This window comes from Diospyros lotus, chromosome 3 (genome assembly GCF_014633365.1).
Source record: "Diospyros lotus cultivar Yz01 chromosome 3, ASM1463336v1, whole genome shotgun sequence".
Classification (NCBI taxonomy): Eukaryota; Viridiplantae; Streptophyta; class Magnoliopsida; order Ericales; family Ebenaceae; genus Diospyros; species Diospyros lotus.
In genome coordinates, this window is record NC_068340.1 from 38,335,640 (window position 1) to 38,353,505 (window position 17,866).

The 17,866-nt window shown below is 34.3% G+C and overlaps 2 protein-coding genes across 2 annotated transcripts; one reads left to right on the forward strand and one right to left on the reverse strand.

The window, feature by feature from the left end:
• Nucleotides 1-504: 504 nt before the first annotated feature.
• LOC127797652 (ethylene-responsive transcription factor CRF4-like) lies at nt 505-2,075 on the forward strand. Its single transcript, XM_052330739.1, has one exon. The coding sequence runs from the start codon at nt 825-827 to the stop codon at nt 1,818-1,820; it is 996 nt and encodes a 331-aa protein (XP_052186699.1). The 5' UTR covers nt 505-824; the 3' UTR covers nt 1,821-2,075.
• An 8,571-nt stretch (nt 2,076-10,646) lies between these two features.
• On the reverse strand, nt 10,647-16,889 carry LOC127796385 (plastid division protein PDV1). The gene is made up of 2 exons (XM_052328486.1): nt 16,484-16,889; nt 10,647-11,313 (listed from the first exon to the last, which is right to left on the reverse strand). Exons 1-2 carry the CDS (start codon nt 16,796-16,798, stop codon nt 10,780-10,782), a joined length of 849 nt encoding a protein of 282 aa, XP_052184446.1. The 5' UTR covers nt 16,799-16,889; the 3' UTR covers nt 10,647-10,779.
• Nucleotides 16,890-17,866: the final 977 nt, after the last annotated feature.

Consider the following 17,866-nt stretch of genomic DNA (forward strand, 5'->3'; position numbering starts at 1 on the left):
TTTATAATTTAGGTGTTTGGACCTTGTCTACTTAATCTTAAAAGAAGATTGGCCTTCTCTCCTGATTTGGCTTTTAAGTAAATCAAATACGATTGTAAACTTATATATTTTTAAGTAAATACGTAATTAATTTTTATTAAATAAAATATTTTTATCTTCACAAAAAAATTAATTTCTCGTCACTTTTAAAAACAATTTGAGAACTTTATCACTTTTTTTTATGACACCAAAAACTTACCATCACCATGAGTTATTTTTGATAAAAAGTTGATAGTCAAAAATTTTAAAAATAAATATAATCGCACAATAATGAGATTTGAGTATAAAGAAGTGAGAGATTAAAAAAAATATTTAAGAGAATGTGATTTGTAATATTTTTAATTATATTAATTTATTTATGTTACAAAAATCGCAATAAATGCTCTGCGGGTTTCCAATTTGGGGCTGGATTCTATAAGTATAAACGGGACAGCCATGCCTGCTCTCCATCTTAAATCACTGAAGCCACACACACGCACTCTCTCTCTCTCTCTCTCTCTCTCTCAGTCTACTACTTTCTTCAACGCTCTCTCTTTACCCACTCTGTATTCAACTCTTCTTCCACCCAAAACTCCAAAGAAAAGTCCCACTAAACATTCCCAAAAATCCCACTGATCATTCGATTCCTACTAATAGTAGCTCGGTTCCCCTTGTTGGTCTCATGTCCTCTCTGTGAATCTATCGACGAATCCATAGCCTTTGTTTCAACTCTTTTTTTTTTCCTTTCAATCCCAACTTTTTAAGCTCCTTTTTAGTCCGATTTCCAGAGTTGGACATCGCTTTTTATGGTTTCCAATGCGAACATCAGCGAGATGGATCGCAGCCTGAGTATGTCCTATCCGATCAAATTCACCGAGCACCGGACCGTCACAAAGAAGCTCACCAAGCTTAGAAACCCCTCCAATGGCCTCAAACACAATTCCGAAACGCCCAGAGTCGTCCGGCTATCGGTTACTGATCCCGATGCTACTGACTCGTCCAGCGACGAAGAAGAAGAGCTATTTCCCCGACGAAAACGAGTCAAAAAGTTCGTGAACGAGATTCTCATTGAACCCACTTGTAAAAATAATGTTACTGGTGCTACTAGTGTCAAGAAAAAGAAAGAAGCGGCTAAGGCGAGAAGGAGTTCGCCGGTGGGCAATGGCCGGAAGTTCAGAGGAGTCCGGCAGCGGCCGTGGGGGAAGTGGGCGGCGGAGATCCGGGATCCGGCCCGGCGGGTCCGGCTCTGGCTGGGTACCTACGACACGGCGGAGGAGGCCGCCGTGGTTTACGACAACGCCGCCATTAAACTCCGCGGCCCGGACGCTTTAACCAACTTCATCACCCCGCCGGCGAGAGACTCCGACCCGGAAACCAACCCGAAGACGCCTGTTTCCGGGTACGAGTCCAGCGACGAGTCCAACAACCTACCTTCTCCGATCTCAGTGCTCCGGTTCAGGACCCGGTCCAGCGAGGAAGCTGAATCTCTGAACCGGTCTAAATCGGCCCCAGAAATCCACGAGTGCTTCTCGGTTCAAGTTCCTGAACCCGGTCCACAACCGATTCAAGCAGTTGAAGACTATTTGCCGATGGACATTCCGTTCATAGACGACTTCTTTAACTTCGAGTCACCCGAGCCAATACAGTTCGATGATGTGCCGGCTCTACCTGATCATAGCTTCAGCGCCGATTTCGGCGACGCATTCGTTGATTTTGAGCCATCATCGGGTTGCCAAATCGATGATTACTTCGAAGACCTTTGCGGAGATTTCTTTTCTACGGATCCGCTCATGGCACTATGATGGTTCCTCGGAGCTTCCCCGCCGTCCGATTGCCGAGTATTCGGCAAATTTTGCATCAAAGGCGGCAAAAAGTCGGCTTCTTTTATGGGGTGGAATTTATGTCACATTGTTCTTCTTCTTTTTCCTTTATGAATAAGACTTAAGACTTGTAAGAGTATAAGATCTTGACGAGGCAATTTTGTATTACGTAATTTATTTTATTATTATATTCGTGCTATTAATTAATTGAGATTATGATGAAAAATTCAGCGGCAATCCTTGTTATTTTTAAAATTACACGTAAGATAAATATGCCTCTTCCACGTGTTCAATTGTGAACTGCCAGTGTGGCATTCTGGTTGTCTCTCCCGACAGGGGTTGGCGTAATTTGCGGTTTTTAAAGGCGCTTTTGACTAACATGTCGAGTCGGTGTGAAACCTACAAATCAGATCAGAGTCATATATATATATATATATAGATAGATAGATAGATATTGGCCTTTTTCATTTCTTGATCAAAAAAGATTTGAGGCTTTTGGTTCCTCCAGATGCAGCTGTGAATTGAATCCGTGAATTGTAGAAAGTCAACGAACCATAGTCGTTGGAAGAACATGGCTTCAAATTGACAAATTAAGCACGTAACTGTCAATTAATAATACGTCAATCACCTGTCCATTTAGCCAAAGTTAATTTAAGTTGTGCGTATGTGATATTATGCTGTTAATAGTTAATCTCGTGCTATATATATATATATATAAATGTAAGTATGTATATATGTATGAGATAATTGTGATTCAAAATTTAAATTGACCTGAATTATTAATTTGATCATGATTAAAATTTTAAATTTGACTATAATTAAAACATCAAATTTGACTTGTGATTGAGATTTGTCTCAAACTAAAGACTTATTTTCTTGACTCATTTTTTTATCAGAATATAATTTTTATATACATCTATAAATAAGTGTTAAATCTATAAATATGTGTTCAATACTCTGAAATTACTATACCAATATCATCATAGTAATATTTTTATTTTTTATGCCCGTAATTTTTTTAGATTTAAGTTTTTTTACATTAAATTTCTATATTCGTTTGTAGGATTGATGGTTTGATTGTGGTTTGTTATCAATCCAAAATCCTAACAAATTGGTATCATAACAAACTTAAATCAAGCTATCAAGTTTTTGGACAGATTGCAACTACCATCGTTGCTACCATGGTTGTCGGCCATCTTCAGAGCCATCACTGCCATTGACTTCATTCCTCTGACATTCGTTGTCCATTGTTTTTGCCTTGTTGCAATTGTAGCATGCTCTAGTCAACTAGCGACACCTTCGTGTTCCTCTTGCACACAATTGGCTTTCCTCTTATTTGACTACCACCACTGTCGATCGACAACTCTTGAGACTTTTGCCATCATCACTAATTGTCGCCTTGCTCCTTGCACTAGTGTTGGCCTTCTTCCGTGCTTTTCACTACCGTCGACGTTGACTCTACAACTTACACATTACTGTCAATCTTCATCGATAAACTCAAAGTCGTTCTTTTATGCATTCTCTAACCGCCTTTGTCTTTCGCCATTGCCATAATCATTGACTCTTGAACTTATGTCGTTGCTGACGTCTTGCCATAACTGCTGCCCCTCTATTGCTTCCTATACCATTAACAACAGGCTCCAAGCTTTGATCTGCCCAGATTCACCAAGATCTAGATCTATTAGATCCAACTTGCCATATCTGTCCAGCCCATATTCGTTGCCTAGATCCATTATCTTGGTATGTCTTCTATTGGACTTTTATTTATCAATCGTTTGGTATTAATTGGGGTTATTTGATCTTCGTAATAGCTATATTAAAGTATGATATTCCATTATTAGACAAAAATATTATATTCACATTGTGCCAGGTTAAGATATGTGCAATTTTGGCATATATGAATTTAGTTGATGCATTGTTGGGCTTTGATAAAGTGGCACAATTATGGTGTATTGAAGAAAAATAGAATAAGGATCGTAAAGCCTTTTCTTATATATATCTATATTTATTGAATCAAATTTTGCAAGATATTTTGAAAGAAAAAATTGTTGTTAGTTTATGGTTAAAATTCAAAAAAAACAATATATGACTAAAAGCTTGATCACTAAAGTAAAGATTATAGTCTCATCGAATGATAGAAAGTACATCTATTGAAAGTCATTTAATAGTTTTTAAATAAATTATTTCTAATTTGAAAAGCATGGAGATTCAATATGATAATAAATATTTGAGCTTAATTTTGTTATGTTCTTTGTTGGCTTTGTATTCAATTTTTAGAGTCATTGTTCTCTATAGTCATGACACGCTCGTCTTAGATGAAGTTTATGATATTTTGTTTTCGAAAGAAAAAATTGATAAGTAGTTATTAGAAAATTTTAAAAATTAGGGAAATGGTCTATTGATTAGAGAGATAACATATTATAGAAATTCTAGTGCCAAAAGAAAAAGTAGATCCAAGCCTAGAAATAAAGACAAAATATGTAATTATTGTAAGAAGAAGAGACACATAAAAAATGAGTGTTTTAAACTATAGAACAAACTTAAGAGACAAGAATCTAATCAGAAAAGAAAACAACTAGAGACTTCAGGTAAAACCAATATTGTTGAAGATAACAATAGTGATGGAGAACTTATGATGATAACTAATGAAATTACCAAATTTTGTAAAAATTGGATTCTCGACATAGCATATACATTTCATATGTCTCCTAATAGGGATTGATTTTCGACATATAAAACTTTGACTACTGATGATATGCTGATAGAAATAATTTTTCTTTTAAAATTGATGTCATTGGAACAATTAAAATTAAAATATTTGATGATATTGTTAAAACTTTAATTGATGTCAGATATGTTCCCGATCTTAAGAGAAATTTTATTTCAACGAGTAGTATTAATTTAAATTGTTATAAGTTCATTGATGAAGATGAATTCATTAAGGTCAGTAAATGTACTCTTGTTGTGATAAAATATAAAAAGTAATATGATAGATTATATGTTCTGCAGAGCTCCAATGTTACAAGTGATGCCATTGTTTATACTTTTTGTTTATTAGATATTGATATCACTCAATTGTGACATATGCATATTAAAAATATGAGTGAAATAGGCATGTTTGAATTAAGCAAAAAATGACTTTTAAAAGGGCAAAGTACTGAAAATTTGAAATTATGTGAATATTGCGTCTTTAGTAAGTAAAAATGAGTTAAATTTAATAAAAGTATTCACAACACAAAAAGGACACTAGATTATGTCCATTTTGATCTCTGGGGTTCAGTCAAAATTCTCTCTAAAGGTGGTGCCAGATATGTGCTGACTTTCATTAATAATTTTTTTAGAAAAGTTTGTGTATTTTTTTTAAAATAGAATAGTGATGTTTTTGTTACTTTTAAATAGTGGAAGACTGTGATAGAGAAACGAATTGAAAGACAAATTAAGCATCTTCACATAGATAATGATTTAAAATTTTGTTCAAATGAATTTAATGATTTCTATGGAAAAGAATGAATTATAAGACATTTATTAATTCCAAGTACATCATAACAAAATGATATAATTGAAAGGATAAACAAAATATTTATGGAAAAGGTACATTACATGCTATCTAATTTTGGTTTATCTAAATCATGTTAAACTGAGGCTACAAACATAACATATTTTCTAGTTAATCAATCTCCTTCATTTGCTATTGATAAGAAAACTCTAGAAGAGTTGTAGTCTGGTACGCTGTACATTATTTTAATTTGAACTTTTTTGAATATTTTACATTTACTCACATTAATGATGAAAAATTAGAATCAATGTCTAAATAGTGTATCTTTCTTGGTTATAAATTTGGTGTTAAGGGTTACAAGTTATGAGATCCAAAAGTATTTAAAGTTGTAATTAGCAAAAACGTTATATTTGATGTAATTGCTATATTTTATGGTTTGTTTAGAAAAGAATTTAACCCTGCTGTCAGTAGAGTTTTGACACTCAAGTGGAATTTACAGGTTAGCAGAGTTCTAACATTCAAGTGGAACTTGAAATTGATAACAACTAGACATATAAGTCTTCGTCTCAAATTAAGTCAACCCCAAAAGAAAACACTAATCCATCACAGTATTGTATTACAAAAGATAAATGTAGAAAAAATATCAAACCCCTTCAAAGATTTACTGAGGTTGATCTTGTTACTTATGTTTTGAGTGCGGTTAAAGATACACACTATAGTGACCATTGTATGGATTTGGTTGATATTTCCAGTGGTACGAATTTTATTGGTATTCATTAGGAGGTTAATTTTTTATAATTTTGTTGGAAGAAATAATTATGGATAATTTCATATTTGAATTTTGTGTCAAATTGGAGATTGTGATAATTGTGACTTAAAATTGAAATTCATCTGACTGTGATTAAGACATCAAATTTGATTGTGATTAAGATTTATTTCAAACCGAAGACTTGTCTTCTTGGCTCATCTTCTAATCAAAATATATTTTTTTTATGTATATCTATAAATGAGTGTTAGTTCTATAAATAGATATTCAATATTATGAAATTATTATACCAATATCATGATGTGATATTTTGTTCTTTCTGCTAATAATTTTTTTCAATTTGAGTTTTTCACGTTAAATTTTTGTGTTTATTTGTGATTTTGATGGTTTGATTATGATTTGTTATCGATTCAAATGTGGTATAAATGAAAAGATAAAAATAAACATTTAATATGATACACTTATTAACACGTAATCAAGTATAGTAAGACTTACTATACTGTTAGCCGCCCAGCAAATACCACAAATCTTGCACGTGATTTCAGCAAACTTGCATAAACATGAGCTTAGTCCGTCTTTATCCGCCGTGGCGTGCATTATATTCATTAGAAATTAATTCAAGATTGAGTTAAGAAACTATGGCCTTATTCATCAATATGATAGATATATAACAGAGCATAGCCTCGAATGATTTTTCCCTTTCTAATTTTTCTTTTTATACTTGTTGGGTTTTTCTCTCCAATTTTGCTTGCTAACTACTTAATTTTGTGAAGTTTATAATATTGTAAAATGTCTAATCACAAGATAAAAAGAAAAGCTTGGGAATGATTAAAAGGGGACAGCTAATATTCTTGTCATGAGACTGAATCACATGTGGGGATACTTAAATACTTCCATTAGGGTTAGGGACCAACTTTTAATTACTATTAATTTCTCGAAGATTAAAGACTTTGTAAGCCAAAAATGTGGTCATCATCATGTCTCCAGCAAAATCATGCCAGTTTTTCCCATCCCCATCATCTAGCTGCTGGGAAATGCCCCCTGTCTCCATCTCCATCTCCATCTCCATCTCCATCTCCATCTCACGCGCCCCTCACGTGTTCACTATTTCTTTTCATAAAAAATCTGTAACAGTTCTTGTATGTTTTACTCTCTCTTCCAACAGTTTCTCAAAATTTGTATTTTTTGGGCAATCTAAGGGTATATGGAGCCCCCTTCCTCTTGCATGTCTGGTCTGGATCTCTTTTCAAATTGCACCGTACCCTTTGTATTACCATACCCATTTGTCGTTAAGTTTACGTTAACATGCCTTGAATACCGATATCTAATGACAACTGTTATATATAGCCCCATGCTTTTTCCCTTTCCCCAGGGATAAAAGAAAGAAGAAACAACAATTTGGGGTGTCGGGTCTTGGCAGCGGGCGGGCGGGTGGGCAGGAAGATAGAAACTTGTCATTTATTAGAATCAGAATCAAAAACTGTTCACAGCCTTATAAAAGCAGCAAAAATCTGGTACTAAAAACCAAACCAAATAGATTTGAATACTCACTTGCTTGGTCAGCTAAATCAGCGGCCCTCCACTCTCCAATCAGACAATAAATGCCAAAAATAGAAAGAAATGAAGGACAAAAATATTATTGGATTATATTTAGATTAAAATAAATAAATAAATAACCGTTGAGTGTACATGGAGCATAATTCGGTGTCCTTTGTGCCGTACTTTAAAATTAAAAAAAAAAAAGAAAAGAAAAGAAAGAAAGGCTGCACTGCAGGCGCGCGCGCACCCCCCTCGCACAAGTAAGTGACCCAGATGACCCTGTCCCCTATATTATATTACATCCTTCCCAGTTGCTGCTGCTGCTTCGTATGAGACTCACGAAACCAACAAAGCAGGCTCAGGGTCAAGGGCACGTGAAGAAGAGAGACCCAGTGTTTGCAAAATTGCAGGCTTGGCCGAAGTCGATGAATCTCGTGTTCTATTGCAATTTAATGAACACCTGACTGTCACTGTACATTCACACACACATACATATACCCGGAAATGCTATTTTAAGAAACCAACTTTGATATAATGTCTTTAGTATTCACTATGACTATATTTTTATTATTGATGTGGTGTTAACATCAGCATTAATATTAATAATAATTTTTATAAAAGTTAAAATAATATTAAAAATCATAACTTATGACAATGTTATCAGTCATGTATCGCATTTTTATTAGAGAATGTACTAGATAAAAGAGATAATAGTACATAATCTCTTTAATCTCTTTTAATAAGAAAATGTTACATTAATGATGAAAAATTAGAAGTAAAAATGAAGATGAAGGATGGATTGGTTGTAAGTCGCTTGTTGGAGCAAAGAGTAAGAGGAATGGTGGGTTGATTGTAGGTCGCTGGTTGGAGAAGGGAAAATATATGTTGGTCACGACTTGTCAATCACCGGTTGGAGAAAAGAGAATGTCGGGATCGGTTGAGATGACAACGACCGACAAAAGACTCGATTCTTCCATTCGAGTCGACGAGAGATAAGAGACAAGAACAAAGATATGGCTAAAGGCAAACATAAAGATAAAAGGAAGAATCAATTTGGTCGATTCTTTTTCTATTATTCCTTCTTTTATTTTTTTTTCAATTTATCTCGCGTTTAACTCTCATATTATTTTAAATCAAGTTACGTAGTTAATAGGTGTAAATTATAAAAATTAATTATTTAGAATATCAAATTTAAAATTCAGAATGATGATAGACTTTTTGTATAAAATTAAAAAAATATATATGAATTTGGCCAACATGTAACTATCATACTCTAGCTATCAAGATGATAGTTAGTTTAAAATATGAAGTATATTTAAGGTGATCAATGCTTTAAATTGGCCGTGCTCATCATTTAGATCTTGTGGGTTTTAATTACCATCAGTTCAATGTAAGAGATAGAAGAAATTATGATATATTATTACCAAAACTTTAACCCAAAAAAAAAAAAAAAAATGGTCTTTGTATAGTCCATTCAATTAAAAGTATTGTGTGAGTTATAAGTTACGTTGTACGGAAACACCTCATAAGTGTCGTTTTCTCGTTTTTAAAACGTTTTTAAAATATTTTTTATTCCTGTTTCAGACCCTATTTATATCTATTTTTTTGAAAAAACGTCCGTTTCCACATTTTCATTTCTTATCGAAAATATTTCTCGTTTCCATTTCCGTGCAACATAGATTATAAGTGAGTTCCTGAAATTGATTCTTGATCTGTCTTTCAAAATTAGTCTCACCTTTTTTATTTTAATAAAAAATAAAAATAAAAATTCCAAAATGACCTTTCGGGGCTCCCACTTTTGTGCTTCCAAGCAATGCCAATCAAAATCTTTTGTTAGGTGAACCACCTCATCTCATCAAAGGTTGACCAATGAATTTGCCAGCTTGGACTTGGCCCACGTGTCATATCGAAATCAACTTTCTCCATTAACAAAAACAAATCATCTTTGATTAACGAAACGAAGTTTGGAAAAGCAAATATATTTAGTTATCATAAAAAGGTAACAAATTTATCATTTGTGACTGCTATATATTCTTAATAAATAAACTCTTTAGAACTTATGCCATCTTCTGAAGCTTTTTTCAGATATTTTGTCGTAAATAATTCAAAATTCTAAAAATAATTTTATTTTCCTCCTTAACTAATTTGATTTAAAAATTTTATTATTTCAAGTCATATATATGGGGCACGCAGTTGACAAAATTATATGTAGAAAAGTCAATGGCATGTGAAGTCTGTATGGGCCTTTCCCACGCCCCAAATACACAAAAGAGATCATCAAAATCAATCAACATCAGCTATCATGAGCCACGTGGCGACGGTCAGGTTGTGTCCAAATATTTAAGTGGGTCGCGCTTCTTAGTGGGTTAAAGCCCATTATGTAGGGCCCATTTAGACCTGCCGACAAGTGGGTAATGGGCCTTATGGGCAGGAAGGAAAATCGAAATCCACTTCGTAGAAAAATCAAGAGAAATTAGCAGTAGGAGCGTAGGGTCTATGTTTGGTAGGTGGGAAAGAGAGAGAAAGTAGAGAATTTGAATTTCTTCCTTGGGAGGAAAAATTAACTTGTTGTCGTTTGAGTTCTGTTTCTTTTAAGTCCCACTCCTAGACCAACGCAGATGATTGAATGAACAGTACAACGTTGTTTTCTCTATTTTCTTTTCAATTTTCAGGGATCGATCTTTTAAGAAAACAAAAACAATGCTGTTATTAAAGTTTATATAGTTTGATTTAAAATATATGATGAAAATATATAAAGATAAACTTACGATACAATGTATCACGTACGTATCAATATCAAATTATCTTAATCATGAATCATCATCTTATTTTTAATTGTATTCTTTGTTATATGTTTGCACATCATCCACACTCATAGCCTTTATCTTCATTATTATGCTGTTATTTTTAATGAAATTTAGTTTTGGATAACATTAACACAGCCTTCCAACAATGCTTCAAGGAACTATATATATATAGAGGCTGTAACACAGCCTAGTAAGAGAAGTTGAAAGAGGAATAAAAATCAAAATATAAATCTCCTCCATTACATACATACATTCAAAAATTCAAGCAACCAATTCCCGTGGGATAAATGGACTATAGAATCAACAAAACAAAACAAAAGAAGAGATCCAAGTTTAGCCCCTCGCCAACATCACATCCAAGTTTGTCAAATGCCCAGTGGATGATGAATCCTCCAACCAAGAAGATACCTTCCTACCACTCGTGTTGTAGCCTGCTGCATCTTCTTGTTCTCCTGGGACTTCTAAGACCTGCTCTCCCTGGTAAGGAACTTGGTGCAAATGCAGCAGAGCAAGCATGCTGATTGCAACCAGCGCGGCATTGCCCAATATTCCGCCCATTTGATCTATTTTAAGGGATTTCTTGGCGAACTCAAATCCGGATATGAGAAACTTGATGAGATTACTTGATCTTCTACCTTCACAGGGTGCAAAGTGCTCGCCAGGTCGAAATGGAGCAGAACCATAAAGGTTATCGGGTGAAACAAAGCGACCTGCATCGCGTACATCCGCCACAAAAGCTAAAGCTTCCTCAATGACCTTGTACTTCTTACCGTGGTGTTCAGCCAATCTCATCGCGAGGATAATTCGGCTTTGCTCTAGGCGTGCAATCGCGGCATCTCTCTCCGCCCTCTGCTGCACTTGTACGGTCTGCATAACACAATATCAAGATGAATGCCAAACACAGGCATGCATGCAACTGAATGCAACCAATTGTGCATCACTATTTTAAAGCTCCACAAGAGCCGTCTGATTCAAGTGCCACATTCCAATGTCAACTTAAATGATACCTATGCATAAGAATGCTATAATTTTGGTTCTTCTGAAGTTACTTCTTGGTGTAGGAACATGAGAAAGGGGAGGAGACATGCAGTCCTTAATTGCATCAATATATTAGATATACCTAATATACCTAATCTCAGAACAACATGCAACAAAACCCTATGCACCAGTTGCAGTCAGTTATACAACTTATTCATCAAAACAAACTAAGTTTAACCTACTATTTATGATATATAATAATCCATTAAAAAGTTAAAAACACATTCTCACGCAAGACATATCATGCCTGCAGCATTTGTATTCAAAATGATGCCAACTAAAGCCAAGACCTTTGCCCAGTTTTCCTCCAGTCCTTACCTGATGCTGCTACTAAATTCTCAAGAAAATTAGTTTTTTAAGTATGCCCTTTCAGTCTCAGTAATGCATTGCTCCTCAACATGAAGAAATAACTAAACCTTTGAACTCTGCACTAAGTTTGCAGTGTGATGCAAATTTTCACATAAAATAGGTCGTGAGAACTCTTCCCCTCATCCAATAGAGTCTTTTTTTTATACATAAGACTTGCACACAGATCCCTAAATCCCATGCAGGACACAAATAGAACACGTGCACGCATGCAAGTGCAAATAAGTTGGGCTAACAAGAGCAATATGACATGTTGTGATGTGGAACCAAGGGAGGAAAATGTTATGAATTTGGATCGAAAACAAACCACAAATTAACCATCAATCACACACACGAACACAGAATTTTACGTGGAAAACCCAAATTGAAAAAAACCACGAGCGGAAAGAACAAAATATCACTATCAAATATTGTTACAACAAAAGTGATATTACCACAATAATTCCAGTGACCTGGGCAACTATTTATAAACCTAAAATAATCTATAGATGTACACAGTAAATTTTATTTTAATCAGAAGATAATTCATGAAGATATTCCTCCAGATGAGATAAGCCAAGATGATATTTCTCCAAATGAGATAAATCCCAGTCGAAATCAAATTTGACAACATCCTAATCACAGCTAAATTCGAAATCCTAATCCTGGTCAAATTAGAAAACCCAATCACAGATGAATTAAGATTCTAGGTCACAATTATAACAGAAAAGAAGACAAGAAAATGCAGCGGCAGAAGGAGATAGAAAAGAGAAGATGCAGAGGTTGGCAGCAGCAAGAACAACAACAGATAAAAGGGAAGAAAGAAAAGGGGGGAGTGAACTCTCCATCTCTTTCAAAGATTCAACTTTTATTCATTTAAAAATAAATCATAACTTTGGATTACACAACAACAATAAACCAAACCTTTATCCCACTATGTGGAGTTGGCTACTTAAATTCTAGCCTACCAATCATTTCCATTTATGGCCTCATCTTATGTAAAGCTTTTATAACTATTATCATACCTTGGTGTCACCCACCAAATTTGTTCCATTCTATTTACTCTCCTTAGAGAAGCCTTTGTTGGTCTTTTTTTCACATGATAAAATCATATTCATTATGTTTCATGTATCTTATCTTTAATAAGAGCCACTTTGACCTTATTATGACTAACCTCATTGCCAATTTTGTTTTTTCTTATACGGACGTACATCGATCTTAACATCCTCATCTTTGTAACATTCATTTGCAGGTGTTGGTGCTAAACTGCCCAACATTATTTACATAAAAAAAAAACTGCCCAACATTTTGTACCATACAACAAAGTTGGACTTATAATTATATAATAAAAATTTTCTTTTAACTTTAATGAAATCCTACTATCACATAAAATGTCAAATATGCTTTTCCATTTTAATCATCAGTGCCTGACTCTGTGGGTTGAGTTATAAAAAAATCTGTGCAAGGCAAAAGAAAAATTGTGCACTACATATGCCCTTATAAAAACTTCTATGCACTTCACTTGGCTCAAATTCTTTTTCTTTCATTCTTTTTTGTTTTAGTTAGCTATATATATATATATATATCTCATTTCCTGTTTTCTATGTCAAGTTGGTAATACAAATTTTTATAAGCTTTCGACTTTATCTCACTGACTGCATTCTTCGTTTCCTTCTTTTTTTTTTCATGATTCAATCCCACATCAATAGTTTACTCGAGAGGTTTTAGGTATATTATTTGGTTCCATGAACCCAATAGTTACCTTCAACCGGCACTTTTGAGAAAGGACTCATTGTGTTCAGTGGTTGGAATCAACATAGAGTGGGTGCAAGCCAAGAAACCGTTTTGAGATTAGATTGAGTCAAACTAAAATATAAATTTCTGGCCTAACGAGGACAGAATTAAAAAGAGGGGAGTTTGTAATGACTTAGTCCCACATCAGTAATCTACTGGGGGATATATTACTTAGCCCCGTGTACCTAATAGTCACCTTCAACTAGCAATTTGGGTGAGAACCCATAGTGTTACAATACCTCTTCAGGTTTTCTTCGTTGTGGCAAATGTGAAGTTTTATTGATTTTGATTTTACTTGCACCTCTCCGTTCTACCACCACAAATCTTTTTGGTTTGGAGATTTTTTCCTTGGACTTTCCTCAAAACAGTTTTTGACTTTCGTCTGCTTCTCTTTTTTGTGATGTAGCATTTTGGCAAGAATAAAATAGGAGAGCCTTGAGGCCTTGGAGTAATCAACTTTCTTTTAAAAGCACCATTGTGGTTTCATAACAAAGATCCCCACAAAGCAACATCAAGATGAAGCCAATGGCTCATAAGTTGGAAAACAAGACACTGATGATATCAAGATAATCCAATCAATCCTAGCTGGCACCCACAAGAACATGGATATATGCCTCAAAACATCATTGGTAAGAACACCTTGCACCAAGTCTCTTGTCTGATAGCACTATCTTTAGTTCTCCAAGTCCCTCACAATTGCTTTATAGAATTCAGAATTGCCTAGTGGATGCCCAAAGTCTATTCTAAGTCACCTTGATTGTTGCCCAGTACATAGTGGCACTGGGTATTAAATGAAGCACACTATCCAAACCCACAGATGGTATCAGCTGTTTAAAAAGTGGTAGGAGAAATTACACATTGTACTTGGGCAGTGATAATAGCTTATGACAATTCTACCTAGCCCTATATCTAAGTCCAAATTGGTCATTATGAACTTTTATCAACCTCTAGGAAATTATCCAAATTTTAAAAAATACTTGCACCTCTCAGAAGCTGAGATCTCCATAGTCCATATTTACAAACTGTCAATATCATATTTTATCATACTGCCACTAGACTACACAAATGCCCAAAAGACCTATGGCATGGACAATGCATCCACTTTTGAGTCAAACCATATGCAACAACTCAATGGCCACAAGCACAATGTAGCCAACTTTGACTCATTACACTAGGCCATATAATCTTTACATCAGCACCACAAACTTTTTTCCATGTGAATTGGTCCCAAAATGTCAGCTTTCATCATCATCATCAACCGTACCTTATCCTAATCAAGTTGGGGTTGATGGCATATTCATAATGTCAATTGACTTCTAAAAGTCACATTGACAATACAAATCCATGCAAAAGAATAATGTAGCAAAACTTTAAAGCAGTTGCCTTTCCTAACACAATCCCCTAGCAAGGGAATGATGAAATAAAGTTCCAGCACCATCTTCATAAGGAAAATTTCCATGAGATGGCGGAAAACTCAACAAATTCTAAATTAACTATGATGCACGCCTCTATTCCATACTGATGAAATGAATTTTCAAAATAAAAAACATGTGCCATAATCAAATAAGAGGAAGGCCAGAGATAAAAAATTGAAATTATAATGAAGATCTCCCAGGGGAAACCACTAGGATGAAATATGGAGGAATCAAATGTAGTAACAAAAAGAAGTAAGGTAAGAATTACTTCATTTATATTTGAATCCAAAGCACAAATTGCTCCAGTATGCACTATTCCTATCCAAAGTTTTAGCCTCAGATGTGTACAACCACCAGAGTATATCAAGCAGCCATTAAATACAGACATTAAACTCTTCCAATTCTGAAACATGTCCAATAAGGAAACAACCAAGAAGCAAAAGGTTACACCTTCAAAGTCAGAACATACACCATACTGAAGAATGGTAGGACTTACTATTGAGTAGATACCGAATTTTTATATCCACCCCAGTAAAAGTTCCTCCTAAGCTGTTGATTTCATCTTCTTCTAAGACCAAAATTATTAGAAATGAAATTATCTTTACAATTGGGGCATCTTTTCAGGTATGGGATAGAATTGAAGGCCCGGGTTATCAACTATGTCCCAAATATTGGTCCATGATCAAGCTTACTCATTTACTACACACAAAGTGGCAGCTGTCAAACTTGAATAGATGTTTTCATCTCCAAAGCAATTCCACCTTTGAATCACAGTCAAAACACAACCAACATGTCTCCCAGAGAAGGTCAAGTTAGGAGGGAACGATTCAAAACAGTGTCCACCCATTGTTCCCCATCATCACAAATTCTTGAATGAGGGACTACTTTTTTGTTGTGTGAAAGAAATATTTTTAGTCTCTAAAGCAATGTTTGAAACTGGATTTTCCAGGGGAAATTACATTACTCAGTCCTATATTTGGAACTTGCATAGTGGAACCAGAGTGAAGGGGCAAAACATGACAGCTAAAACAGATGAAGGAATTTGACGCAATATTCATTTATATTTTCAGTTGGGTTAACAAGAGAAAGATTAAACCCAATTTCGTTCATTTCTTATTTTCTAACCCAATCACAAAATGAAAAATTAATTAATTTGACTTGAACTAATTCATTTTTCATCACTATGTTTTTTCTTTAAATTTTTATCCCTCCGCATATGCTAGTTCATCTTCTTCCAAGAATTTCTACCTCCAAAATTCACCAAGTGAAGCTGAAACAGAATTAAGAGTGCCAGCTGACAATCAATCTATAGAAAACAACCAATACTACAGAATCCAATAAAAGCACAAAAAAGGCGTAGAATAACACTAATTCTTTCGCGTCATCACATTTTCCGCCCCTTTCCGAGCAACCAAAAACAAAACCCTAAACAAACCAGAACTTACGTGGAAGAACTCGAGCTGGTCCTCGACATTCTCGAGGGCGGTTCGGATGGCCTTGAGCGACTTCGCCTCCTGAACGGCCGAGTAATCGTCGTCGACCGGGAAGTCCTTCACGAACACGAACCCAGCCCGGAGGTCATCGTCGGCCTTGTTGCCAGAGGGGGCCAAAACGGCAGCGTCAGATTTGCGGAGGGATTTGAGGGAGTGGAGGTAATGGGATCGGGTGATGGCGAGGATGGCGTCGCTGAGCTTGTCGTGCAAGTCCCAGATTTTCTCAAGCACTGCTTCCAGCTCGTCCATCTCCATTTCCCATCTCATGGGAACAAGTTTCGCCGTTTGCCGGAGAAAAACGATGTGCGAAACTTACTGGTAAAGTGGAATGACGGAGCTTTCCCGCAACCGCGCTTAGGCTGTGTTTGGTGCGTGGGAATTAAAAATAAAAAGACAGTTGGGCTCGACGGGCTCGAGGCCCGCACGATTTTCAAATTTTAAGTAAAAAAATATTAAAAGAATAATTGTAGATGAAAATTAATAATATTTTTAAATTATATTTTTTTAATTTTTATATAAAACTATATTGATTATCTTATTATTTAAATTTTATTTTAAAATTAAATTTGACTACTCTTAGAGTTTAATTATAAAAATTTCCTAATAAAATAATAAAGAACTTATAAAATTATAAAATCAGATTTGACTACTCTTAGAGTTTATAAAATTATAAGAATTTTCTAATAAATATTTGATTGATGAGAGATCAATATATTTTTAAAATGTTAGATTAGATAATGTAATTTAGTGAATATTAGGGGTCTAAATATAATTTTAAAAATATAAATATATTCATTAATTAAAAATTATATTTATAAACATAAATATATGAAAGTAGTAAAAAAATAATTAATAGTTGATATGGCAGTACATAAAATAACAAAAGTAAAAAAAATTAAACTAGTGTGACACTATCGTTAGCTATTGTTCTTACAAACAGATCAAACAGTGAAAAAATTCATTGTGAGAATTCTTCATTCTTTTTTGTAAATCACTGGGTCTTTTACAAGTCATTTTTTTAATTTTTAAAAAAATTATATATATATATGTGTGTATGTATAATTAATTTCTAAAAAATATTCTACAAATCAAATAGAGACCAAAAAATAAGATAAAAAATAATATTATGCGTAAATTATTTTCTATTTGAAATTATGCATAAAGTCAACTTGTGTTTCTTTATTTTTATTTTACATATTACAACGTGATAATTTTTTTAACTATGTTAATGAAATTTAAAAAAATAAATTATAATAAAACTAAAAATTTAATAGTTGCTATAAAATTTTAAAAGCTGAAAATGACGGTTAATATTGGGTCATCAAGTCGGGAAAA